This window comes from Ammospiza caudacuta, chromosome 19 (genome assembly GCF_027887145.1).
Source record: "Ammospiza caudacuta isolate bAmmCau1 chromosome 19, bAmmCau1.pri, whole genome shotgun sequence".
Taxonomy (NCBI): Eukaryota; Metazoa; Chordata; class Aves; order Passeriformes; family Passerellidae; genus Ammospiza; species Ammospiza caudacuta.
In genome coordinates, this window is record NC_080611.1 from 12,581,476 (window position 1) to 12,607,180 (window position 25,705).

At 64.8% G+C, this 25,705-nt stretch overlaps 2 protein-coding genes across 4 annotated transcripts; both read left to right on the forward strand.

Annotated features, from left to right (window-relative positions):
• Nucleotides 1-654: 654 nt before the first annotated feature.
• On the forward strand, nucleotides 655-9,764 carry USP36 (ubiquitin specific peptidase 36). Its single transcript, XM_058817236.1, has 18 exons — nucleotides 655-874; nucleotides 1,615-1,725; nucleotides 1,989-2,091; nucleotides 2,663-2,730; nucleotides 3,052-3,122; nucleotides 3,464-3,546; nucleotides 3,814-3,934; nucleotides 4,188-4,328; nucleotides 4,664-4,764; nucleotides 4,979-5,117; nucleotides 5,481-6,146; nucleotides 6,715-6,815; nucleotides 7,390-7,899; nucleotides 8,114-8,259; nucleotides 8,583-8,747; nucleotides 8,983-9,098; nucleotides 9,177-9,309; nucleotides 9,393-9,764. The coding sequence occupies exons 1-18, from the start codon at nucleotides 733-735 to the stop codon at nucleotides 9,395-9,397; spliced, it is 2,922 nt and encodes a 973-aa protein (XP_058673219.1). The 5' UTR covers nucleotides 655-732; the 3' UTR covers nucleotides 9,398-9,764.
• A 487-nt stretch (nucleotides 9,765-10,251) lies between these two features.
• Nucleotides 10,252-25,650, forward strand: CYTH1 (cytohesin 1). 3 transcript variants are annotated; one of them, XM_058817054.1, is made up of 13 exons: nucleotides 10,252-10,294; nucleotides 18,561-18,643; nucleotides 19,316-19,380; nucleotides 19,997-20,063; nucleotides 20,197-20,315; nucleotides 20,619-20,699; nucleotides 20,791-20,903; nucleotides 20,982-21,130; nucleotides 21,225-21,337; nucleotides 23,655-23,733; nucleotides 23,832-23,903; nucleotides 24,216-24,370; nucleotides 24,574-25,650. In XM_058817054.1, the coding sequence occupies exons 1-13, from the start codon at nucleotides 10,267-10,269 to the stop codon at nucleotides 24,650-24,652; spliced, it is 1,203 nt and encodes a 400-aa protein (XP_058673037.1). In that variant the 5' UTR covers nucleotides 10,252-10,266; the 3' UTR covers nucleotides 24,653-25,650. The 3 variants fall into 3 exon arrangements, with proteins under 3 accessions (XP_058673037.1, XP_058673036.1, XP_058673038.1); XM_058817053.1 differs by lacking the exon at nucleotides 10,252-10,294 and adding an exon at nucleotides 13,825-14,053 and having other exon boundaries at nucleotides 21,225-21,336; nucleotides 23,657-23,733; XM_058817055.1 differs by lacking the exon at nucleotides 10,252-10,294 and adding an exon at nucleotides 17,450-17,560.
• The last annotated feature ends 55 nt before the right edge of the window (nucleotides 25,651-25,705 follow it).

Consider the following 25,705-nt stretch of genomic DNA (forward strand, 5'->3'; position numbering starts at 1 on the left):
GCGCCGCCCGGGCCGCATATGGCGGCGGCCGGGCCGGGACCGCGCGGCGGCGGCGGCGCTCGGGGCCGCGGGTGGCGGCGGGGGCTTGGCACCGGCCCGTGGCGGCCCAGGGACCCGCCGAGGGGGCGGTGGCGGCGGCCGAGGGACCCGCCGAGGGGGCCGTGGCGGCGGCCGAGGGACCCGCCGAGGGGGCCGTGGCGGCGGCCGGCTGCTCGGAGAGCCGGAGCGCGGCGGGAGCGGCCTGGCCGGGCCGGTGCCCCCCGCTCAGCCGCCGCTTTCCGCCCTCTCTGCAGGCGCGGCCGCCGGGCCCGCCGAGCCGGCCGCCCACGGCGATGATCGCGGAGAAGCTGCGGGAGGCGCTGGAGCCGGGGCGGCGGGAGGCGGCGGCGGAGCTGGGCCGGCCGCTGGCCGCCGCCGCCCGCTCCGTGCTGCAGCAGCGCATCGAGTTCGTGCCCGCCCGGCGCGGCCTGGCCGGGCAGCTGGGCCACCTGCGGGACAAGTACGAGCACATCGGGGCCGAGCCCACCGGCCGCCCCCTCGGCGTCACCGGCGGCCTTGCGGAGCGGCCGCAGGACCCCCCGGGTGAGTGCAGAGGCTGAAGGGACCCTCCCGCGCTCCTGCCCCGGCTGACTCTGTCTGCTCCCCGCAGGACACGGCCATGCCCCGCCGCGGCCCGCGGGGGACGGCATCCCCCCGCCGCAGAAGGTGCTCTTCCCGGCCCACAGCCTCTCCATGAAGTGGGAGCGGGTCCACCGAGTGGGCGCCGGGCTGAGCAACCTGGGGAACACCTGCTTCCTGAACTCGGCGCTGCAGTGCCTGACCTACACGCCGCCGCTGACCAACTACCTGCTGTCCCGGGAGCACGGGCGCACCTGTGAGTGGGGACCCCGGTGCAGGGGCTAGGAGGGACGATCAGTGCCTGCCTGTGCTGTTCACAGTGCTTGTCTCAGCGCTCTGTGCTTGGCTCTGTGAGGGAGTGCAGATATCAGAATGCACCTTCCCTGCCCTGCTCCTTTCTGCCTGTTTCTCTGTCAAGAGGTTGTTCCTGAGTCCTACTCCCTTTTCCTGGCCACAGCAGTGTTCCCAAGCTTGGCATCTTTGTCTCTGCTGGGTGTAGCCAGGACTGAGATGGGCCCAATGGGGCCTGATGGCTTCTTGGGGGCTCAGCTGGGGGGTCCCGAGTAGCTCCTGACTGTGGGGAGTGCAGAAGAGCAGCGTGGCAGGCGCTGCTGTGAGCTGTCACTACAGGAACACACAGGCCTTGCAGCCCCATCCATAGCACTGCCAGCGGGATGTGCCCCTCAGGGCCGAGCTGTGGGCTGGTGCAGTGCATACCTGGGTCCTGTTTTCTCTCAATGTGAACGCTGTCTCATCTGGGGAGCTGCCCTGGCTGCTTCTGGGATGGGCTGTGCCAGTTGGGATGGGACAGAGTGGTCCCCATCTCCTGATATGGGCCGTGCCAGTTGGGATGGTGTGAGCTGGTCCTCATCTGCTGTGGCATCAAGCTCATAGGGAAAGCTGAGCATGGCTTCGCTGTATTGGACCAGAGATCCCTGTCCTGCCTCCATCTCTCCCAGGTTTGTCCCCAACGTCGTGTCATCTCTCCTGCTCCAGGTGCCCACGGAAGCTTCTGCATGATGTGCACTATGCAGAACCACACGATTCAGGCTTTTGCCAACAGCGGCAATGCAATAAAGCCACTCTCCATCATCCGAGACCTCAAGAGTAAGGAGGGCTGACCCCCTGTGACAAATGTGGGAGCAGAACTGTTGGGACTGGGGCACGTTTCGGCAAACAGCTCCACTGAGATGGCTCATGGAGCCTTGGAGTGACTGAAGACTTCCTGGGCTGCCAGGGGCTTCCTCTGTGACATGAGTCTGGTGTCTGGTTTGGGTTGAGGGGACTCAGAGCCCAGAGCCCTTGCCCCAGGGAAGGCAGGGAGGGATGGCATCTGCTGCAGCACGTGCTGAGCGCTCCCTCTCTTGCAGAGATTTCCCATAACCTGCGCTTCGGCAGGCAGGAGGATGCACACGAGTTCCTGCGCTACACCATCGATGCCATGCAGAAGGCCTGCCTGAATGGCTACACCAAGTATGTGGGGCCTGCTGGCCCATCACTGCTCTTTGCTGTTCCCTTGCTGGTCCCCTGCACTCACGGGAGTGGACTGTGGAGTGAACATGTGCCCCAGGTCAGCCTTATTGTGGGGAGGTTCTGGCTCCAGGGGCCTCGGGTGTGGGGTCCAGCTCTGCCCCTCAGGGACAGGGCTCTAGGCTGTTGTTCACCTTCTGCTGACTCCTCCACCTCAGCATAGCTGCAGTCCTGCCCCCAAATCCCAAGGCTGCTACAGGCTGGGATCAAATCCCACTTGCTGAGGGATACAGGCCTACTTGCTAGCTCAGCCCCAGCCCTGTGGCTGCAGAAGGGCAGCTTCCCCCAGGCCCTTTGTCCTGGGAAGCTCTGCCTCTGCTCTGAGCTCCAGCCAGGAGGAAGGTGTGTGCTGGAGCCTGGTGTCACCCCTCAGCTGGGACACAGGGAGAGCAGTGTGGCAGGGGCTGTGACTTCCCACAGCCCAGTCACTGGCCAGAACAGAGAGGGGCTGTCCTGAGGGGTCCAGCAGGGCTCGCTGCTGCAATGTGGGATCTGTGCTGCTGTCTCTCTGCAGGCTGGATCGCCAGACCCAGGCCACAACTCTTGTTCACCAGATCTTCGGCGGTTACCTGCGCTCCCGTGGTGAGTACCAGCAGCCTGGGCTGGGCCTGGGCAGTGAAACCCTTTGGGAGCACGGCTCACATGTTTAACTTACCCAGAGCTGCAGTCAGTCAGTCCTGCAGCACCTGTGGGTCACTATCCCTGCTGTGGCAATGGGAGAAGCCACTGCCTGTGGGGCCCAAGCTGTGGGTCCCCAGCTCACTGCCCTCAGCACAAGGAGCTGTTCCCAGTGGTCTGGCATCACCTGCTTTCCCAGAGCCCATGCCTGGGCTGGGGGGACACTGCAGCTGTGTGTGCCATGCTGGGGTGTGCCAGGGTGTGCCCATGGCTCTTCCTTTGCAGTGAAATGCTTGGAATGCAAGACTGTCTCGGATACCTATGACCCTTACCTGGATGTGACCCTGGAGGTCGAGGTACTGCTGCAGGGTTGGGGATGGGGCTCTGTGCTCTTGAGGGGGCTGTTCCTGCTCTGAGGCTCCTTGACCTGCTGGCAGGAGGGCAGCAGCCCCTGCTGTTGCTCCTCCTTCCCTGTCTCACAGGGCAGTGCCTGTTGCCTGAACGTGAGCCGTGACTCCTCTGTGCAGGCTGGCAGTGCTCTGGGGCAGAGCAGCCACCACACCGTGCCAGGCTCAGGGCTCTGGGGCAGCCTGCTCCCTGTGCTGTGTGCTCTCTCCTGGTGCCCGTGCCTCTGCAGGGAGCGGGGCTGTGCTGTGGGCAGGCCCCAGGTGCCCTGACCCCCGCCCTGTCCTTGCAGCGAGCCGCAAACATCGTGCGGGCCTTGGAGCTGTTTGTGAAGCCAGAGCAGCTGGGTGGGGACAACGCCTACAGGTGCAGCATGTGAGTCTGGGCTGCTGGGGTCCATGGGTGAGCTGTGGGAGGGCTGCTGTGCCTGCTGCCTGGCTAAACCACGAGGTGCAGGGCCTGGGATAAAGCCTGCTGCCCCTCAGCTGCCTTGTCTTCAAAGGCATGGCCGTGGGGAGGTGTCTGGAGCAGTGCCTGGTGCCAGCAGCACCATTCCCATTGGGTTTTCCATTGCTGTGTGGCCAGGGCAGGCAGCCATGTGTATGTTGGAACAGCTTGAATAGCCTGAGATTTCCTGGGCAGGTGCAGGAAGAAAGTGCCAGCCAGCAAACGTTTCACCATCCACCGAGCCTCCAACGTTCTCACCATCTCACTGAAACGCTTTGGCAGCTGCGGCCCTTCAGGTGGAAGGAAAATCACCAAGGTGAGAGCTCAGTGATCCACAACCAGGGCTGTGTCCTGGCCCGAGGTCCTGCCCCTGAGCAGGGTGGGAGGTGGTCCTCGTGCAGTCCTGCTGCCAGTGGGGGAAGTTGGTTCATCCTGGCATCTTCCTCGCCACAGCCTCTGCCTGGGGAGGGCAGGTCCCCTCCCTCAAGAGATGGGCTCATAGCACAGCAGAGCTGCTCGTGCTCTGGCAAGAAAGCCATGGCAGCTCCTGAGACATCTTCTTTGCACAGGACGTGGGGTACCCTGAGATCTTGGACATCCGGCCGTACATGTCGGAGCCCAAGGGCGATCCCATCACGTATGGGCTCTATGCAGTGCTGGTGCACTCTGGCTACAGCTGCAACGCTGGGCACTACTTCTGCTACGTGAAGGTGAGCCCAGGATGCTCCCTTGGCACCCTGTCTGGGCTGGGGCCTGGGAGGTGCTTGTGGGTCCCTTCAGGGTGCAGAAAGGAGCTTGCTTGGCAGGGCGGGTGGTGTGGAGCACTGCACATGGGGCACGGACTGTGCTCCACTGTGGGAAACATGAAGGTCTGCCCTGACAGAGCTCCCTGGCCTGCCCCTGGGCCATCTGTGGGTTCTGGGGAGAGGAGCTGTGATGGTGGGTGCTGTTCCTGCGGCTCTGCAGGCCAGGTGGTTCCCTGGGTAGAGCCTGACCCCATTCTCCTCAGACACAGCCTGACCACGCTCCATGTTCTCTTCCACAGGCCAGCAATGGGCAGTGGTATCGAATGAACGACCACGAGGTGCACCCCAGCAACATCAAGGTGGTTCTCAACCAGCAGGCCTACGTGCTGTTCTACCTGAGGTGAGAGAGCACCCTGTGCCTCATGGCTCCCTACCCTGACCAAGCAGCCCCAAGGCCCCTCTGTGTGTGTGTGTGCTGCCCAGGGTGGGGGTGGCAGGGAGGGGTCCAGCCCCTTGCCATGGTTTGCTGTAGCACCTCACCTCCTCCAGCCTCCCCTTCCTCGTGTGTGCTGCTTAGCCACGTCCCCAGGGCTGATGTGCTTTGCCTTCCCCAGGCTGGGCAGCCCCAGGAAGAGCTCAGCAGGGCCCGTGGCCACGGCTGCCTTCAGCCCACCCAGCTGCACTGCCAGTGACTCCAAACCAGTGAAGAAACCTGCCATTAACGGGACCCTGTGTGTGCCACCCATGGGCCCGGTGAGTCCTGAAGGTTGGTGCTCCCAGGAGCTGCTGCTCCCTGGGCCCTGGGGCTGCAGCCAGGCTGGGGTGGGTGAGTGGGAGCGTGTTGTGCAGGGCAGATCCTGATCCTGCTGCTCCCTGGGGCTGCAGCCAGGCTGGGGTGGATGACCAGGAGGATGTTGTGCAGGATTGATCTTGATCCTGATCCTGCTGCTCCTCGGGCCCTGGGGCTGCAGCCAGGCTGGGGGTGGATGAATGGGAGGATGTTGTGCAGGGCAGATCCTGATCCTGCTGAACCAGGGATCCTGGCTGGGCATGGGGAGGGTGTATCACTGTGTCTGTGGCTCTCCTCACTGAACTTGTCTCTTTCTCTGTGTCTAGAAACAAGACAAGCTGCTGGGGAAGGGGCTGCCAGCCCCAGGTGATGTTGGAGTCCCTGTCGCCCGTAGCTCTCCCGGGATGGGGTCAAAGCTGACAAACGGAGTTGCTCCGTCAAAGCTTCCCTTTCAGACCCCATTATCCAAACTGCCCCACAAAGGCACCCACGAGGCCACTGTGCTGGGCTGTGACACAGGCCAGAGGCCCAAGAAGCCGCCGACACCTGGCATGCCCAGAGCAGGCTTCCATGCCACCAGCACCATGTGCAGGGCCACAGCAGGGCTGCCCCCACAGGGCTCGGGCAGTGAGAAGGCACCTACCTCATCCCAGCTGCTGAAGTCCAGCCAGGAGCCCAGCGCCTGCGGGGCCATGGCCAGGACCCTGAAGAAGAATTCCTGGGGCAGCACAGTAGGGCAGCTGGCCAAGGAGAGCCACGGGGCCAGGAGCAGTTCCAGCAGCTTCTGCCCCTCTCAGGGAAGGAACTGTGGCTCCCCCCTCCCTGCTGGCCCTGGCACCAAGCCGGCTGTCCCCAAAGACTCTGACCTGGCTGTCTCCAGAAGCTCTGGGGCAGCCCCTGTGAAGCCCTCCCCAGTGGGCAGCACTGCCCTGCAGTGGGGCAGCACCACGGCAGCACTGCTGGCCAGGAAACCAGAGCTCTCAGCCAAACAGGTGAGTCTGAGCTTCTGCCCAGGGACTCCAGCTGACACCCTGTGCCTCCTGAGCAGGTTGTGTAGGGCTCCTGCTGACAGGGGTGGGTGGGTGGGGAGAGCCCCCAGCTCCAACCCAGGCTGTGGTGGCTGCTCCCCCTCTCTGGGTCAGGCCTGGCTCTTGTCCACATCTCTGAGTGATGCAGGGGATGGCTCCTGCCCCCGTGCCTGGCACAGAGGGATGGCTGTGCCAGTCCCTGCAGGAAAGGGGGCATTGGCACCCTCTTGGTGTCACCTGTCCCAGGGTCAGTGGCACGGGGTGATGGCACAGAGGAGGGTGTGGGGGAGCCTCCTCCACAGGCAGTGAGTGGGCTCAGGAGGATGCCAGGGGTTCCAGGTCTTTTAATTTCTCTCTTTCCTTTTTTCCTTTGTTCTTCTAACTGAACACACTTCTGATTCTCCCACCCCCCACCTGCCTGCCCCTGTCTGTGTCTGTTCTCCTTCCCTTTTTCTGTGCTCCCCTTTTTCTCTTGGCTCATGGAAACCCTGGTGTTAGACGGCCAAGTTTTTATTTGTGTCAATAACTGCAGGGCAAAGCCTCTCAGAAGGTGAGCGTGAGTGAGCACCCAGCACAGCCCCAGCCCTCAGGCACCCATCCTGACTCCAGTCCCGGGCCTCTGGGCCAGTCCAGGTAAGCAGTGCCATTGCTGCCAGCTCCCGCATGGCAGGAAGGCTGCGGGGGCTCCATCTGTGTGGCCTGGCAGCAGCTTCTCTGTTCCCAGGGCTGGCAGGGCGTGCTCCAGCTCTGAGAAGAGCTGACACACAGAGGGAGGGAGCTTTGCAGGCCCCAACCCCGTACTAGTGTCCCATGGGATCGGGAGGCACCAGCCTGGTCTCGATCTTGCTCTGGGTGTCCCTCGTAGCCTTCAGCACCAGCATGTGCTGCAGCAGCACCCAGTCCTTCCCAGTGTGCCGTGGGACCTGCGAGTGCTCGCAGAGCAGCATCTCATTCCCATCTTGTGGGCAATATGGCAGCAGTTGGGTGTTGTGCCCCTGCACCTCAGGGGAGGGAGGAAGAGAGGGGCTTCCAGGCTTTTGGATCAGCCTCTTTTCCTGTCCTTCAGCCTGTCCTCATCTGCTCTTGACCTTCCCAATCCTGAAAAGTCAGCCTTCAGCTTTGTGCTCACCCTGCCTGCTCAGCACCCAGCCTCGCTGCTGACCCCTGGTTCCACTGCCCACCCCTCACACCTCCTCCTTTCTGGCAGCAGGGACACGGGGGCTGGCCAGGAGCAGCCAGAGGGTTCCTTCAGAAGGAGGCGAAGGAAGAGGAAACATCGTAGCACAGACCAGAGCCCCTGTGCTGAGGCTGTGAAGGACGGGGGTGAAGTCTCCAGCCCTCCCAAGAAGGAGAGGATTGTTTCTCCCGAGGACTGCGAGGACAAAGAGTCCAGGCTCCCCAAGAAGGAGGGCACTGCCTCTCAGAAGGACTCCACTGATAAAGACTCCAGGCCCCCCAAGAAGAAAATTGCCGCTCCAGGGGACTTGGTGTCTGTCATGGGGAAGGAGGGGGCACACAGGGGTCTCTGCCATGGTCTGGCCTGTCAGGACATGAAGAGTGGGCCTAAGCAACCTGTGCCAGAACCCAGTACTGGCCTGGGCATGGAGCCAGCCTCACCCCTCAAGAGGAAGAAGAAGAAGAAAAGGAAGAACAGGAGCAAAGACAGCCCTTTGAAGAAGACAGAAGAGTGCAGCTCTGGAGTGCTGTCTTCAGACAGGTGAGGGACGAGGGACGTGTGAGAGCCTGAGGTCAGGCTCCTGAGTCAGGGCTTCTCACCTTTGTGCAGGTGGGATGCACCTGCATCCAGCTGACCACCTGGTCCCTGTGGGTGGGTTCACCTCAGGTGTCTCTGTGCCCTGTTGCTCTGTGGGCAGCTCAGACTCTCCTGCCCTGGTCTGGCTGGTGTGGGCTGACCCTGCTGCCTTCCCCAGCTCCAGGACAGCTGAGCCAGAGCCCTGTGGGACGCATCAGAGCACAGTGGAGGCTGGAGAGCACAAGCACCGCAAGCGCAAGAGGATGGAAAGCCTCAGCAGCCTGGCTGCCAGCACCATCCCCGCCACCACTGCCCCCACCCCAGGTGTGACCCTGTGCCCCGTCTGGTGCCTGGCAGGGCCAAACCAGCGGCTGGTCTGCCCAGGAGCCCCCTTGGAGCAGTGCTGTGCCATCCCCAGTGTTGCTGGTCCCACAGCTGCCTGGCAGTGCCTGTGCCCTGGAGGAGGAGGTGGGGACGGGCCCCTTGATGGACCCCCAGGACAGGCACTTGTGTGCCCAGACACCCTCAGCCATGAGGACCTGTCTGTCCAAATGGTGTTTGCTGGGATGGGATCACTTTGGGGAGGGAGGGACACGGCAGCTGCCCTTGCTCCCCCTGGCTCACCCTCACCCTGCCTCTCTCTGCAGTGGCAGCACGTCCCAGTAGCAGCCAGGCTGGGGATGAGAGACCCTCCCTGGCTGCCCCAAGCCCTGTGGCCAGCAGCTGGGCAGGCACAGCCCCTGAGGGCCGCGAGTCCAGCGTGGTGGACAAGCTGCTCCAGAACTCCTTGGACAAGGCTTACGGCAAACAAGGTAATCCTGGCTCACCTGGTGGGCGAACAGCCGTGCAGGCCCCCTGCCCTGAGCCCTGGGTGGGGGCAGAGCCCCCCAGCTCTGCAGGGCCTGAGCCCCCCCAGCCAGTGCAGGCGGGCAGGTGCAGCCGGGCACGGGGCTGGCACAGGGTGGGCAGCGAGGGGCTCCAGCCCCGGGGCAGGGCCTGGGGCAGCGGGGCACAGCCTGGTCCTCTGCTGACTTCACTGCTCTGCAGTGTTGACGTGGCAGGGTGAGATTTCGGCCGTGAGCCAGGATGCCATTCGGTCATCAGCCCTGGCCCAAAGCAAGACCGTCATCGACGAGTGGGACCAGGAGTTCGACAAAGGAAAGGTGTGTGCTGGCCTGGGGCAGGTGGAGGAGGCTGGAGCCTCTGCGTGCTGACCTGAGCGCTCTCCTACCTCTGCACAGGTAAAGAAAATGAAGAAGATTAAGCAGGAGAGAAGGAGAGACTCAAATCCGTTCCAGAAGTTGCAGAACAAGCGCAACTTCTGGTTGATGTCGCATCCTGCCAAGATGGCCAGCCTGGGCCACCGGCTCTCGGGTGAGTGAGCCATGAGGGGGCACAGAGAGCCTGGGGCTGGGGGTGGCAGCCTGCTGGGGGCTGACTCTGCTCTTTCCTCGCAGGTTGAGATCTGCATCCCCACTGCTCAGGAGCAGTCCCGGATCAGGGACCGAGGGCAGCGCTGTCCTGGGAGCTGGCAGTGGCGCTGAGAGGGGAGGGAATAGAGCCGCAGCCCTGGGCTCGTGCCTTCTCTTTCGGGGAGCTGCTTTCCAGCTGCACAGGAGCCTGCCCACACTGCCTCGCCTCCAGCCTGCCTCGGCCGGGCTCCTCATCATCCTCTCCGTGCCTGTTCCCCTCCTGCCCCAGCCCGCGCCTGCGGGGGCTCCTGGCAAGTGCCTCAAGCCGGTCCCTGCTGCTCCGTGCTGCTGTGCCTCCCCTTTGCCGCCGTCACCGGCCCTCACTCCATAATGCCCCATCCCTGCACCAGCTGCATGGAGAGCCTCCCCCGGCCCGTGTCGGCCCGGCCCGCGCTGGCGCGGGGGCACCGGGAGATGGATCCCTGCGGGGCCGGAGTGCTGCCGTCGGCGCTGCGGGAACTGAAGGATGGAACTGAATAAATCCTGGTCTTTTGTCACTCGGCCGTGGTCGGCTGCGATCGCGAGGGGCGAGCGGCGGGAGGGGGCACCGGGATGGGGGAGAATCACCGGGATGGGTGGGGGTCGCCGGGATGAGGGAATCACCGGGACCGGGTGGGGTCACTAGGACGGGAGGGAATCACCGGGACGGGGAGGGGAGAAACACCGGGATGGGTGGGGGAATCACCGGGACGGGAGGGGTCACCGGGATGTGGGGGAATCACCGGGACGGGAGGGGTCACCGGGACGGGCGGCAGAGGGCGGGGCCTGCCAGGCTCCGCCCCTCCGGGGTCACGTGGTGCCGGCCGTGGCGGCTGCGGCGCGCTCGTCACGCGGGCGGGGCCGGAGCGGCGGCGGCGGGATGGAGGAGGAGGAGGGCGGCGGCTGCGGTCAGTGCGGGCCGGGGGCGGGCGGGGGGCTCTGGGACACCCACCTGGCCCGGGGCGAGGTGCTGGGGCAGTCCGTGGTCCCCGCTGGGCGGCGGCGCCTCTCTCGGGCGGGGCGCGCTTGGGCCGGGCCGCTCCCAGGTGCAGGACCGGGGGCGGTGGCTCCGGGACGGGCGGGGATTCGGCGCTGGCGGCGGGACCTGCGCCCGCAAGTGACAGAGCGGCCTTGGCGGCATCGTGCGGGCGGCGGCGGAGGAAGCGCCGGGCGGAACTGGCACCTGGTGCCCGCCGGTAGCGCGGGGGGCGGGCGCGCCGCCGGGCCGCCCTCCCGGGCCCGCGGAGCTCCGGTACTGCCCGCACGCCTTCCGTCCGCCGCTCGCACTTTGCCCCGGTGCTCCCCCGGCACTGCCGAGCCAGGCCCCGCAGAGCTCGGGGCGGGTTGGCCGCGATGGCGCCTGCTGAATGTCACATCCCCGGTTCGGGAGCTCCCGGCGTGCCCGGAGCCGCTCCCGGGAGGGCCCCGGTGGCTCAGTGGTTGCAGGGTCTCCGCTCTCAGGCCCGTGCATTCCGCCCTCCGTGCCCGCAGAGCGTTCCTTCCTCCCGGTGCCGAGGACCGGGACTGGGCAGGGACGCCCTGCCTGTGCCCGGTCTCTCCCGGGCCGCTGCCCGTGTGACGGCAGGTGGTGTTCCTCGGGCAGGGCCTTTGCTAAGGGGACACTGGAGCCTGGGTGAGGTCTGGGACATGGCCCCGGTGCTGGAGCCGTGCTGGTGCCCGTTCTTCCTGGGAGCAGCCGGTGCCAGTCCAGTGCCACTGCCGGCAGTGCTGGTTCGCGGCCGGTTTCCTGCCCAGCTGTGCGACACGGCCGATTAGGAGCTGCTGTTCCACCCCAGAAGTGACAGTGCTGGCCTGCGAGGACTTCGCTGTGTGAGATAAGGAGGTGCCGGCGGCTGCGGCCTGGCTCGGGTGTTGTCAGACACAGCCCATTAGCAGGAGAGCGCTGTGGGGAGTGGTTCTGCCAGCAGCGTCTGGTGCTTCCCGGAATCACCTGGAAGACATCCCGGGTCATCTCTCGGCATTAGAAATGTGCCGCTCATCCTGCCGCGGGGAAGGCAGGGAGTGCGCAGCCGCCTCCACCCCGCTGTTCCTGTGCTGGGGCAGCACAGCCCCTGCCCCGGAGCCCTTAAGCTGAGCTGGTTTAGCCAAGGACATTCTGCGAGGCTGGAGCGTGGTGGGAGCCGACGGGCAGTCTGTTCCTGGTGGGATTGTGCTGACGCCAGTGTCTGCCCCACAGCTCACGGCCCCTCTTCAGCCGTCTGCCTCGGCAGAGAGCAAATCCCAGGGCGAGCAGCTGGCGGCACAGATGTGCGCTCCCCCTGCTCCTGCCAGGCGTGGGGCTGCACTCCCACCCCCTTCCCAGCATCTCCCCGTGGGGACAGCAGCGAGACCGAGCCCACCCCAGAGCGGCACTGACCAGAGCAGTGGCGTGGCTCAAACGCCTCTGGACCGTGGGGAAGCATCCTGGCTGCTCCTGCCTTGCTGAGCTGCAGCACCGGTGAGAGGATGTGGGAGCACAGTCCTGTTCTGGCACCGTGTCCTGAGCTGGGCCCCAGCACGGCTCAGGCTGGCCCCAGAGACAGGGGGATTGGGCAGCGCTGGTAATCCCGCTGCCCCCAAGGGATTGCAGCTCACTCTGGCCTGGGGATTAAGGGATTTCTCTAAGCAGGGTTGATGCAGCCTCCAGCAAAGCAGCTTGTGCCAGGGGCCCTCGCTGTCTGGGGCGGGGTGGGCTGTGCAAGGTGTGGGGGATCCCCAAAGGAGGGTGGGCTGCCAGCTCTGCAGCAGGTTGGCTGAGGGCTCCTCAACCAGGCAATCCCTGCCCTCCTCGCCACCAGCCTGCAAAATCCTGCTTTGCCAATGGGTGCTGGCACCCCTTTGGTGCAGGCTTGGCTGTCCCATGCTGGGACCATGGCATGTCCCATGCTGGGACCACGGTGTGTCCCTGGGCACCAGGGAGCACTGCTGGGGGAGCTGCTGCTGGTGCCCCAGCACAGTGTGGGGTCAAGAGTGGCTTGGGGAGCCACTCTTCCACAGAGCTCAGGGATGGACTCCCAGGTCAGAGGCAGAGAGACAGTGCTGGGGTAGCACCAGGCTTGGAGAGCAGTGCCAGGGACTTGGGCAGAGGCAGTTCCTCTCCTGAGGTGTTTGGAGCAGAGAACAATGAGCCCTACTGGTGACACTTGCAGTCCTGTCAGGGCTGTATCTATGGTTCGTAAACACCCGACCTTGCCTGGACAGGCTGCAAGGACCCAGCCAGGCATCCAGGTCACTCTGTGCGGGAGATGCCACCTGGCCCTGCCTCATCCCAGCCACAGCACCCACGTGCCTGTGCCACACTGGGGTTTCTCCAGATGCCAGTCCAGGCCCAGGCAGGAGCTTGTACAGCGCGTGCCCAGCTCAGCCTCCCCCATGCCCCCGGCTCCCTTCGCTTGCCCTTTTGCCTCCTGGTGATGTGGCAACCACTGCTCTGGCCCCTGGGAAAGGGGAAGTGGTGTTGAAAGCAGAAGGTCAGTCACATCAGCAGTGACGGCCTGGCTGCCCTGTCAGCTGCCCTTCTCCACTCTCCTCCTCTCTGCAGTTAGGGATCAGGGACTGCTCCTGCCTGCCAGGGTGCCCTTCCCCACTGCCCGCCCCGTCTGGGCTTCTGCCTGCCCTGCTCGAGTTACTCCTGGCTCAGCGATCCCGGTGGATGCAGGGGCGGGTGAGCGGAGCTGTCGAGCTGCTCCTGCCCTGACAGGCCCTGGGGTTTGTTACTCATGGCCATGCCCTGCGCTCAGGATCGCTCCTGCTTTGAGGAGAGGAGCTGTCAGTCCGGTTTGGGTTTGCTCAGTGCCTGTGGGCTGGGAGGCTGGGAGGGTGGTGCATTTCCCCAGCTCCACAGCTGTGCCCCAGCCTGGGATCCCAGGGCACGACCCCCGGTTCTTGCTGCGGGAGCCCTCATGCTCCAGGGCCGCAGCAGAGTGGGCAGCACCTCTGGGGCATGACCAGAGTGTCTGTTTGTGCTGGCACGCAGGGCTGGCCGAGCCCGTGGGGCTGGGTCAGGGCTCGGGCCCTGCTCCCCAGGAGCGGGGGCCGTGCCGGCACCCCCACGCTGCACCGCCGCGCTTCTCTGGGTGCACCTTCCTTCCTTCATGCGGCGCTCGTTGCTATGCGACCGCCGGCTCCTGATGCTTAATGCTCTAATACGGAGGGATAAAACCTCTCTAAAAATACCCCGCTGCCGGCCCCCCGCGGGGGCAAGGGGGCTGCCGGGGGCAGGGGGGCTGCTGGGAACTTCCAAACTCCTCGTCCTCCAAGTGGCTTTGAGGCGCCCGCTGTGGCTCCGGCGGTGGCACGGGCTGGCGTGCCGGTGCGGCGGGGATTGGCTGGGGCTGGCGCGTGGGCTCCTGCGGCTGGAGCTCCCCTGGCAGAGCCAGAGCCAGAGCCGGCTCCAGGCAGAGCCGGGACTGCTCCGGCTGCCCTGCTCCGGGCGTAGGGGAGCTGCCCTCGGCACTGGCTGCCTGCCCAGTACCGGGGAGCCCACTGCTCGGCCAGCGCACCTGTCTGGGCTCCGCGCGCTCCTGCCTGACCTCTGCCCGTCCCTGCCTTGCCCTCCCGGAGCTGGTGGCATCCTGCGTGGGACCCCCGCGGCATGGGGACGGTCAGCGAGCTCTGCGCCTCCAGTTTCCAGGCGTTCCTCTGCCCCTCGGTGGCTGCCAAGGCAGGTAGGCACTGCGTGCCCCCTCCCCTCTGTGCCGCGGGGCTCCCATCCCCCAGCAGGCATGGCAGGCCCATGGCTCTGGCTCCATATGGCTCTGGCTCCATATGGCTCCTGCTGAAAGCAGCACGGAGTGTCCTCACCGTCTCACTGCCTCCTTCCTCTGCCGGCCTTCCCCAGCTCGGGCCTCTGCAAGCACTGGGCCCCTTGCCTGGCATTGCCCTGTGCTGGAGCTGGTGCCATGGTGGGACAGGGTTGTTGGGGAGCCAGTGGTGGTGGCTGGGAGGTCACAGGCAGCACAGGATGGCCATGGCAGGTCCTGCCCCATCCCCCCTGCCCTGCCCCAGAGGATGTGTGAGTGCTCAGTCGCACTCATCACAAGTGCTGGTGGCTATGGAGGGCAGGGTGGCATTCTCCAAAGGGAAGTCTGTGTGGGAAAGCCCAGCTCCTATCACGCTGTGGGTGTGCTGAAGGTCAGCCACCTCTGTGACCTGCTGGCTCGTGCCCAGCTGTGGGACTGGGGAGCTCTGCAGTGGGCAGGGAGTTGTGGGACCCCCTTGGCCAGCCCTGTGGCTGAGCTGGGCTCTGCTGCTCTCGAGGCCTGGCCCCATAAGCTGTGCTGGGAGCAGGTGAGGTGCCTGCCTGGCTGAATTCCTTGCACATGCACAGTGTCTGTAGACATGGCTGAGCTGGTGCTCACCCAGCCATGCTGGAGGCTGGGGGTCTGTGCGTGGGAATGTTGGAGCCTTGAGCCACTGGGAGCGAGGTAGCGGCTGTGGACAGGGTTCCTTGGTGGGCGCTGGGTTGGGGAAGCAGGGTTAGTGGGGTGTTGGGCAGGGCTGCACAAAAGCGGGAGAGTGTGCTGAGCACAGGGTCCAGCAGCCTAGGAGGGCCTGTCCCCAAACCCTCCTCCTGACGCTCCTCAGCTGTCGGTGGGGAAGGATGGGGCTGACGCAAGCCAGGGTGTGCACATGGTGAAAACAGGATGTGGTGTGAGGAGACAAGCAGGATGTTTCTGGGGGCCCCACGGGACCCCACCGAGGGGTGGGGGTGGCGGCACCCGCAGCAGCACGCAGAGACCCTGGGCTCGTCCCCGCGGCCTGCCTGACCCCGGGGCTGTTGTCCCTCTGGCGTGGCACAGCGTGGGCCGGCAGCAGGGCTCGCTGCTGCGGTAGCTCAGGGGGCTGAAGCACACCCCGAGGCTCCTGAAGCCCACCCTGCCCTTGCTCCATAGCTGGCATTCTGGGTGCCATGTCTCCATCTCCTGCTGCTGAGCAGGAATTAGCTGAGTCAAGGCAGCCGAAACTGATGCAGCCTCTCAGGGAACTGACGGGGACAGGGATGGGGACAGGGACGTGCTGGGGTCGCTCCCACTGCAGGCACGGCCCCACGGCACCCAGACTCACCACACCGGGGTCCTGCACGGAGCAGTGGGGTCCTTACAGACACTCCAGAGCAAGGGGGCAAGACAGTGGGGAACAACATCCCGTGGGGGCTGGCATGGCTCCTGGTCCTTCTCCTGGTTCCTGTTCCTGTCCCAGCCCGCTGTGGGCGATGCCATTGAGCCTGGGGAGGGCAGCGGGCACCAGCGGTCCCACGGCCAGCACAGGGCCTGGTCCTGCAGTGGGGAGCTCTGGCAGAGACGGGGCAGCTGCGGGGCCGGGGGTCTGCTGGAGGGGAAGGGAGGGGAGCCCGGGGCTGTGCTCAAGATGTGCCGGGCCGGGTGTCCTGGCCGGCTCCGAGGAAGGAAGGGTTGGGCCGGGGCCTACCTGGCTGGGACCCCAGCACAGGGCCCTGAGCCAGGGAGGGCGAGCAGCTCCGGCGCCCGTGTCGCACCCAGCCGGGAGCACAGGAGTTAAGGTGCTGGCGGCTCATGGCGGCAGGAACAGGGTGGTGCTGGTGCCGGCTCCCGGCGAGGCCGGGATGACGCCCGGGAGGCCGCGGAGCTCATTGGTACGGGGCCCTGAGTCACCGCGGAAGCACCGCGGCTGCAGGTGTCCGCACCCGGCACGGCAGCTCGGGCACGGCCGGCGGGGCCGGGGACGGCTCTGGCACCATGGTGCTGAGGGCACAGGGTCACGGTGAGCGGGGCCGGGGCGCGGGGGGCCGGGCGGGGGCGGCCCATGGTCCGGGTGTGCCCCCGTGTGTGCCCCGCTGCCCGCGGGCGGCGCTGGGACCGAGGCGAGGCCGGCAAAGCCCTGTGCGGCGGGGCTGTGCTCTGGGTGAGGTGCGGAGGGGCTGCGGGTGCTGCTCCGGGGTGAGCCCCGAGCCCCATGGACAGATCCGATCTTGCTGCTCTGGAGTGAGCCCCACGGACAGATCTGCTGCTCTGGGGTGAGCCCCATGGACAGATCAGATCCTGCTGCTCTGGGGTGAGCCCCGAGCCCCATGGGCAGATCCTGCTGCTCTAGGGTGAGCCCCCAAGGGCACGTCCTGCTGCCCCAGTACAGGATCCTGCGCTGGTGGGGAGGCCCGGCTGTGCTGGGATCCTGCAGTGTGGTGGGTGCCTGTGCGATCTCTCTGCCAGTGTCTGTTGCAGCCTCCCGTCCCCCGGCACTGCTCTGCCTGCGGCCACGCTCGCTGGGGCTCTCCAGCGCAGTTGCTCTGCAGAGCCAGGGAAGGGTTAATGCCTCCTTCCTTCCCCAGAAATCTCCTTCGTCTGGGGTTTCTCTTCCTCTGGCTGCTGCTGACATGGCTGGGCTGCTTGTCACGAGTGCTCAGCCTCCGCCGGGGAGGGACCTTCCGGGGCTCTGGAGCAGCCCTGCCATCCTGTCCTGCTGCCCTGCAGCGTCTCCTCTGCCCCACGCCTGTCCCGGGGCCGCCGGGACCCCGGCTGGAACCCCTGTCCTCTCCCAGGTGGGCAGGAAGAGGCAGAGCTGTGGGCTTGCCTGAGGCCTGGCATGAATTTGGCTTTCCCTACGGGCTCGGGGTCTGGCGGCTGGACAAGGGGGTCCTGCAGCTGGGCAGGAGGGTTCTGTGGCACAGGCAGAGGCCAGGGTTTGGGGGTTTCTGTGTCTGATGAGCGGGTGTGACACGGCTCATCCCTCCCCCCGCGAGCCTGGTCTTGCTGGGCGCCCTGGGGGCCTGGCAGTGGGGGCTGGTGCCGGTGGGAATGCTGAGAATGGGGCGGGCGGGAGGTGCTGGGATGCATCCACAGAGCTCTGGTACCGTAGGTGACTTTTAACCTGGTGCCACCAGCCGGCCTGTCTGGCTCAGGCTCCCCGACATGGGAGACTGCAAGTATTGGGAAGTGTTGGCGTGTCTGAGGGCCGGTGTCGCAAGCCGAGGCGCCTCAGCCTTGGCAACAGGAGGGGGCTGTGAAGGAGGAAGCTGATCAGGGCCAGGGCAGAGCGGGGAAGTGCTGAGCTCAGAGATTCAGGGTGCAGGGTCACCCGGCGAGCTCCCACCGAGGCGGTGCAGGGAGAATTGATGCACGGCTGAGGACAGTGCTCGTCCAAAGGCACACGGGGTCTTTGGGCCCTGGCGTGGGGCAGTGACTGCGCTGGGGACACTGGTGAGTCTGGGCTGGTGGCAGTGGTGGCACACGGGACCTCACGGGTCAGGGGGTCATGCTTGGGGCAGGGAGGATGGGGACAGCCCTACAGACGCCTGTTCCCAGCACCCCAGGGCGGGAGGTGGGGGTGACACAAGAGCTGAGCTGGCAGATCCTGCTGCCACCTCCCTTGGGGACAACACTGGAGGGAGGGTGTTTTGGTGTCCTTGCAGGTGACCTTGGTGCAACGCGCAGAACCAGGTGGGACACAGGAGCATAGTAGGAGGGCTGGGAGCATTCTTGAGGGAGCCTGTGACCTTGGGGACTGGAGGGAACAGGAATGGGAACCTTGTCACCGTAAAGCAAGGACGTCACACGCCAAGGAGCACTAGGAATGTTCCTGGAGCACGGGGACCATGTGGTGTCCCTGGGCGATGGTGTTGGAGAGGGGGTATCTGGCTCCCCAGGGTGACAGGAAGGTGTAGCTGTCGTGGTGTGCAGGTGGGGTCTGTCTGGAGGCTGCACCAGCTCCAGGTTCTGCCCCAGAACAATGAATCCACTGCAGAGGGAGCTGCAAGGAGCTGGTTCATGTTTGGGGCTGACCTGGTGCAGCAGAGCAGCCTGCAGGCTGCAGGTCGGTGTGGAGCTGTGCTGCAGGGCACAGCAGAGCTGCCCAGCTGTGGGAAGCAGAACGGGCACCCACACCAGCCCGGCTGGAGCAGAGCAGAGGGAAATGGCACTGGGGGGGCAGCAGGGCTGGCAGAGCAGTGCTGGAGGTGATGCGGGGGCCTGTGTTGGTTCTCACTCTGCAGCTGCCACAGTCTGAGGGAGCAGATGCCCTTGCCCTCAAATTCCTTTCATGCCATTGGTGCCACTTGGCCTCTATGTGGGGCTGGGGACACTGCTCGCCAGCCCAGCTCCTCCTGCCTCCAGCCAGGCCCACAGCTGCTGGCTGGGAGCAGAGCCTGGCAGGCCTGATTGCCAGGAGCACACGTGCTGACCTGGTCGTGTCTGTGCTCAGTGCCCAGTGACCTGACGCCAGAGGAGTGCCAGGAGCTGGAGAACATCCGCCGCCGAAAGCAGGAGCTGCTGGCTGACATACAGGTACAATACCCAGGGACCCACACACTCCCCTGGCGAGGGACAGCAGCCTGGCTGGCAGGGTCCCTGGAGCCCCATCCAGGACCCCTCGTGCTGCTGCCCCACAGCTCCTCCTCTGGGGCGCTCTGGGGACAGGGTCCCAGCTGGAATGGGGTCCCGGGTGGCAGCCAGCCGTCCCTGCCCTGCCAAAGCAGCCATGCCTTCTCCTGTCCCCTGCAGAGCTCCAGGCTGTGCAGTTGTGCCAGTCTGCGCCAGCCCCTGCCTGGCACGGGCAGGGACCACGTATCTGAGCCAGGCCACTGCCCTGGCAAGAGCCTGTGAGGTCGGGGCTCATCTGGGACACTGTCAGTTGTGTCCCTGATTAAGGCAGCAGAGGCTAATTACTGCCATATGCTGGGCATGATCTGAAGGGATTAGGGGTAATTTTGTTAACCTCTGAATCTCTTCCTTCCTGCATGCTGGGAGCGTGGCAGTGCGGCAGGGATTAGCAGTGGGGGGCAGGCAGCTCCACTGCCGGTGCCCTCTGAGCTTGTTCAGCTCCTGGGCAGCGCTTGGGGTGGGGGGAGAAGGGAGGGAGGGGCTGTGGGGGAGTGGGGCTGTCTCCAGGGCTGGGGGCTGGAGGGTTTGTGGGGTGGGGGAGGCACCTCCTTGTCTCAGTGCCCCCTCTCCCCACAGCGCCTCAAGGATGAGATAGCAGAAGTGACGAATGAGATCGAGAACCTGGGCTCCACGGAGGAGAGGTGAGTCCAGCCCCATGGTGCCCCCGAGGGCTGTGTGGGAGCTGAGCCCACGGGTGCTGCTGTGAGCAGCTTTCCCAGGCGCCCTGAGCTCCTGGGAACAGGATTCCAGGATGACCTGCTGCTCCCAGGTCTGTTTTTCCAGGCCCAGCCCCTCTGTCTGGCTGCAGCCACTGGCGAGCTTTGTTATTCTGAGCTGGTGCCAGTCGGGATCAGGGGGCCCGGTGGGAGCTGACTCCCAGCATCATTCCCAGTTACCCACCGGGGCATGAGGACTGTCCCCTTCTGCCAGCCCCCCTGCTCTCCCCAGAGCCCTGCCACAGCCAGCCTGCCCAAGCCTGCCTGTATCTGGGTGAGCTGTCAGGTGCTGTGCCTGCACCCCCTCTGCTCAGGGGACCCCCAAGGACATGGGGTGGCAGCTCTGCTCTGTTCTGGGGCCTGGCAGGCTGAGAGCAGCCCCAGGCCATGGTGTGGGGCAGACACGGAGCAGTGTGTTGGCTTTGTCCCCTATGGGTCTGGCATGGGGGCCTGGGTCCCCTCGGTCCAGGCTGACCCTCCCCACCGTGCACTGCCCCAGTGGGGCCCTGCCAGGTGCTCAGAGCTGCTTCATGCCTTGCAGGAAAAACATGCAGAGGAACAAGCAGGTGGCCATGGGCAGGAAGAAGTTCAACATGGATCCCAAGAAGGTACTGTGGGATGGGGAGCAGGGCTGGTTACCTGCTCTGGGGGTATGCAGGGCTCTGCCACCTCCCAGTCCAGGTTGCTGGGGCTGGTGGGGGCAGCCACAGACCCCCAAGCACCTCTCTTGCACCCCTCCAGGGCATCCAGTTCCTGATTGAGAACGACCTGCTGAAGAACACGTGTGAGGACATTGCGCAGTTCCTGTACAAGGGAGAGGGCCTCAACAAGACAGCCATCGGCGACTACCTGGGCGAGAGGTGCGCTGGGCTCGGGTTTCCTGGGGGGGCTGTGGGCTCCTGCCACCTGAGAGAGGGGACACTGCAGCTCTGAGCTCGCAGGGCAGCTCACTGGGGGTACTCGGGGTGCTGGGGGTATTCGGTTCATGGCCGGCTCTTGCAAGTGGTGATTTGTGCAGACCAGACCAGGGATCAAGCAGGGGGTAACTGCAGCTTTCCCCCATGCATGAGAAGACTCTGGAGAAGGGCAGGGACAGTGGAGCCGCTCAGCAGTCACAGGATTGCTGATCATGCATCCCTCGTGCTCTGGCTTTGTTCCCACAGGGATGAGTTCAACATCCAAGTCCTGCATGCCTTCGTGGAGCTGCATGAATTCACTGACCTCAACCTTGTGCAGGCCCTGCGGTGAGTAAGGGGCTGTGAGCTGAGCGTGGCCCACGGCGGGTGCTGGGGACCCTGGAGCCCCCAGAGCAGCAGCACAGCTGGCTCTCCACAGGCAGTTCCTGTGGAGCTTCCGGCTGCCAGGGGAGGCACAGAAGATTGACCGGATGATGGAGGCCTTTGCCCAGCGGTACTGCCAGTGCAACCCCGGTGTCTTCCAGTCCACAGGTGGGCACCTGTCCCAGACAGATACCAGCCCCTGGTATCATCCTGCCCCACAGCTGACTTTCCCCTCTGCCCCTGCAGACACCTGCTATGTGCTGTCCTTTGCCATCATCATGCTGAACACGAGCCTGCACAATCCCAACGTGAAGGACAAGCCCACGGCGGAGCGATTCATCGCCATGAACCGCGGCATCAATGACGGGGGGGACCTGCCTGAGGAGCTGCTCCAGGTGAGGGCCAGGCCAGGCTGCAAAGCTGGCCCAGGGCAGGGCCCAGCACGGGGCTGCAGGGCAAAGCAGAGCTGATTCCATGTCATTGTACCAGAACCTGTATGAGAGCATCAAGAATGAGCCCTTCAAAATCCCTGAGGATGACGGCAATGACCTCACCCACACCTTCTTCAACCCCGACCGGGAGGGCTGGCTCCTGAAGCTCGGTGAGTGCCAGCAGCAAGGGAGGGCAGGCTGTCACCAGGGTGCAATGCCCCTGGGCTTCCCACACTTCTCCTGCTGGCCTGGCTCTTCGGAGCATGAGGAGGCTACAGAGACAGGCACAGCTTTCATGGGAAGGGCAGCTGTACATCCAGCCCTCCATCTTCCCCTGGCTGGGCAGCAGGAGCAGACTGAGAGTGATGAGGCCCTGCAGAGTGGCTGGGTGGGTGTCCTGGGGGATTCTGCCTCTAGCTGGGCAAGCCCCGGGGCACAGAGCTGGTACCAGGGTCTGGTGTCAGAGCACAGAGACCTCGAAGCCCCTCAGGTCACCGAGTCACAGCAGGATGTGGAGCAGGCCCCCGGGAGCAAGCGGCGAGCTGCCCCAGGCTGCGTGCGTCCCCCTCCATACCACAGACCAGCCCTGCCTCACCTTCCCACGGCATTACCACCTCGCATCCCGGCTCCACATGCAGGCAGCATGCATGGCATCCCTGCTGCACCCTGCTCCCAGCCGGAGCCTCCGCGCCCTGGCTCCTGTGGCTTCTCTTCTTGGCACCTCTGGGGGATCCTCTGCCCGGGTTTGGTGGGGGAATGGGCGTTGGCAGGATCGGGGTCCGCTGGGGCGTTTCCCCAGGGTTCTGCCTGGGGTTAGAACTCCTGGTACGTGGCCAGCCCTTGGGAGGGGACAGCGAGAACTGCCTGCTCCCTGCCCTGGGGTGGGGGATACAGGACAGCCCAGGCTGTCCTGTCCCTGACTGGAGGGGCCCTGCGCACCCAGGCTCAGGTTGGCACCACCGATGGGGTCGCGGAGAGACAGAGAGTGGCTGTGGACCCCAACTGCCTTGGGGGGCAGGGAAGGACCCTGCTGCTCAGCCAGGGGGTGGAGGGAGCCATGCCCTGTCCCCAGCAGCCGAGGAGCCCCATCTCACAGAGCCACAGTGAGCCAGGGCAGTCAAGCCCCCACAGCCCTGCCGCTGGCCCAACCCCTCACAGCTTCCCTGCTGCAGCCCGGCCCCACTGACCCTCAGGGCAAGGGGGGGCTTTGGGGTTCCTCTTTTTATTTTTTTCCTTTTTTTTTTAATTTTCTTTTCTCCCTCATTTATATGTTTCCATGATTTTGGCTCTTCCTTTCCTTGCCCCCAACTCCAGGAGGTACGTACCCCTCTTCCCTGCTCTGCTCACACTGCTGGGGCTTCGTTTCCTTTGCGTTTTTAATTGCTGGTGATGAGTCTCATTGCTGCTGCTGTTGCTGCTAACCCCACACACCCGGGGACCTCGCCTGCTGCAGGACAGCCCCTCTCCACCTCCAGGCAGGGACGTGGGGTGCCAGCCTGCCCATGCCATGCATTCCCCAAGGCCTGTGGCCTCCTCTGCCAGCCAGGGGAGGACAGGGCCGCGGTGGCACCTTGCCACCCGCCCAGCTATGCACCACCATGTCCACAGACAGCTCAGCCTGGCCAGTGGGTCCTTGCCTCCGGTGACACAAGGGATGGGCACAGGTTTGGGGTGTCCTGGGGAGGGGCCCCAGCCTGTGCACGGGTGGTTAGGGCGTGCCAAGTGGCTGGAGCTGGATGGGATGGATCTGCGTGCTGCCCTATGCTAAGGGCTCACAGCAGAACCCATGAGGCACCAGAACTGCTCCAATGCCTGCACCCCAAGCTGTTGGGGAGCACTGGTGCTGACCCTCAGAACTGCTCTGGGGCAGGCCAGGGGTGGGCTGCCAGCTGGCACAGGGCAGCAGGGGCCACAGTGCCTTCCTGGCCAGGAAGGAGATGAGCAGGACCCCCAGTGTACACTGTGGCTCCTGGTGTCCATGCTGGATCCTGCAGGGGTGGGTGCTCATCCTGCATTCAGCACTGCTGCCATGGCTGCACTGGAGGGGAGCTGGGCCAGGTGCGGGGAGCAGGGCAGCTTCTCGCTGTGCTGGCAGCTGTGGAGCTCGGCCATGGCCTTGGGTCTGCCTTGCCCGGGGTCCAGGACGAGTGGGACCATGGTCAGTGCGGACAGAAAGCCCCGTGTCCTCCCAGGGAGCTGCCTGGCCACAGTTTCCTCTGGCTGTGCTGATGTGTGTTTGGGTGGGAGCGCTGCCGCCCTCGCCTCCATCCTCATCCGTGCGCTTCCTGCTCGGGTGGGTGCGGTGTGCGCTGCCTGCTGCTGCTGCTGCCCACCGCTGCCTGCCTCTGCTTGGCTCTGTGTGTCCTCTGGGGCTCCGTGTGCCTGGCTGGCTCCAAGATGCCATGTGCCCGAGCTGCCGTGTGCCCGAGCTGCCATGTGTGCCCGGCCCTGCTCTCAGGGCTGTGCCCGACTGGCCCTCTCTGCTCCCAGGAGGCAGGGTGAAGACGTGGAAGCGGCGCTGGTTCATCCTGACGGACAACTGCCTTTACTACTTCGAGTACACAACGGTGAGTGGGCCCCTGCAGGGTGAGCTGGGCTGGGGCCGGGAAGGGGCTGCGCTGGGGGTGTCCCACCCCACAGCTAAACATCTGCTTGGCTGCACCAGGATAAGGAGCCCCGTGGCATCATCCCCCTGGAGAACCTGAGCATCCGCGAGGTGGAGGACTCAAAGAAGCCTGTGAGTGCCGCGGCAGTGTCCTCTGGGGTTTGGGGGCAGCTTTGGCTTGGGCAGGAGAAGCTGGGAGGTGTTGCAGCACGCTGAGATGTCCCCAGGAGGGACAGGGGGCCCCAGAGCGGTCACTGCCTTCATCAAAGTGGGGCTGGTCACCACAGGGGCACATGCAGGGCCAGGGGGTGACAATCACGGTGTGTCTGTCCCTCTGTGCCGTGCTGGGGTGGCTGTGCCAGGCGTGTGGCTCTGCTTTGTCCCTCCCAGTCTGGGCTCCCCTTTGGAAATGGGGGCTGTGTCTGAGCACTCTCTCCCTCCCAGAACTGCTTTGAGCTCTACATCCCTGACAACAAGGACCAGGTGATCAAGGCCTGCAAGACAGAGGCAGATGGGCGCGTGGTGGAGGGGAACCACACCGTGTATCGCATCTCTGCCCCCACGCCCGAGGAGAAGGAGGAGTGGATCAAGTGCATCAAGTGAGTGCTTGGAGGAGCGCGTGGGGGCACTGGGCAGACCTGCCTGCTGTCCTAAAGGGGACTGTGCTTCCCAGGGCATCCTGCAGGGATGGGGGAGGAAAGCTTCCCCAGGGATACAGAGGGGCCTGCCCAGGGCCAGGCCAGGCGGGTGGCACCCATCCCTGCAGCAGCTTGGCCTGACCCAGCCCTTGTTCCCCTGCCAGGGCCGCCATCAGCCGGGACCCCTTCTACGAGATGCTGGCTGCCAGGAAGAAGAAGGTCTCGTCCACCAAGCGGCACTAGCAGCCAGACTGGCCCTGCAAGGCCAGCCCGAGCGCTCCCCTGTCCTGGGGGCATGTGGGGTGGGGGCCACGCTGCACGCTGGCCCTTGAGGCCCAGGGCCCAGCTTCAGCTTAGCCATTTCTTACTGTGGGGGGAGGGAAGGGGCATGGGCATCTCAGTGACTCTGCCCCCATCACTGCCTCATCACCTGAGAGCGTCCTCAGAGGCTCAGGTTGGAACACACCCCCCTGGGAGCCCTGGCCTGAGCACCACGGGCACCCTCCCTGCCTCTGACCCCCAACAAGCCTGCAACCTCATGGCACTGGGTCCCCAGCACCCGTGCTCAGACATTCTTGGGGTGTTGGGCAGGAGGGCGGGCAGCTGTTGGTGAGCAGCTGGTGGTTTTGGGGTGCCACAGGTGCTGGGGTGCAGGTGTCAGCCCTGCAGAGATACAGCTCCTGGCCCTCGTTGTAGCGGGCCTGGGTCTGTCCTGGGCGTCCCCACGCTGCTGCCTTGGACCCTCCCAGCCCCCCCTGCACTGGAGTGGTCCCCAGACACAGGAGGGACGAAGGGCAGGGACTGGTGGCGAGCAGTGGTGCCACGCAGGGCGGGGATGTGCTCTCACCCAGCTGTGGGAGCCGCGGCTCGGATGTGGCAGCACTCGGTGGCATTGCCCCAGCACATCCCTGTGCCATGGCCGTGTGCCAGGGTGGCGTGGTGCCCTGGTGGAGCCTGCCCTCGGGATGGCTGCTGCTGGGGGGCTGGCTGTGGCCCCAGCTCTCTCTCTGCCTCACAATTGCCTGTGTCTTGTCCTGTCCCCATCCCCACGCACGGTCTGGAGGCGCCTGGATCAGTATTAGTCTATTTATCAGAGGTGTAAATACTCCTGTATAGTTTTCTCCTTGTAGATTATTTTGTATGTGGATGGTTCAGTGCAGAGGCCTCACAGGAGTGGGGCGGGTGGGCAGGATTTTTTATTCTAACCTTTTTTTTCTTTTTTTTTTTTTTTTTAATTTGCCATGGCCTTGTAAACTAGTGCTGAAGATCAGCAACAAATAAATACTTGCACCATGC

Bases quoted from the DNA above. Each gene is read 5' to 3' on its own strand.
- USP36 (XM_058817236.1), top strand. From the start codon at position 733: ATGAAGTGGGAGCGGGTCCACCGAGTGGGCGCCGGGCTGAGCAACCTG. The intron at 8,260-8,582 runs GTGTGACCCTGT...CTCTCTCTGCAG, and splicing joins CACCACTGCCCCCACCCCAG to TGGCAGCACGTCCCAGTAGC. The intron at 9,099-9,176 runs GTGTGTGCTGGC...ACCTCTGCACAG, and splicing joins AGGAGTTCGACAAAGGAAAG to GTAAAGAAAATGAAGAAGAT.
- CYTH1 (XM_058817053.1), top strand. From the start codon at position 13,981: ATGGGGACGGTCAGCGAGCTCTGCGCCTCCAGTTTCCAGGCGTTCCTC. The intron at 20,064-20,196 runs GTACTGTGGGAT...GCACCCCTCCAG, and splicing joins TCAACATGGATCCCAAGAAG to GGCATCCAGTTCCTGATTGA. The intron at 21,131-21,224 runs GTGAGGGCCAGG...TCATTGTACCAG, and splicing joins TGCCTGAGGAGCTGCTCCAG to AACCTGTATGAGAGCATCAA.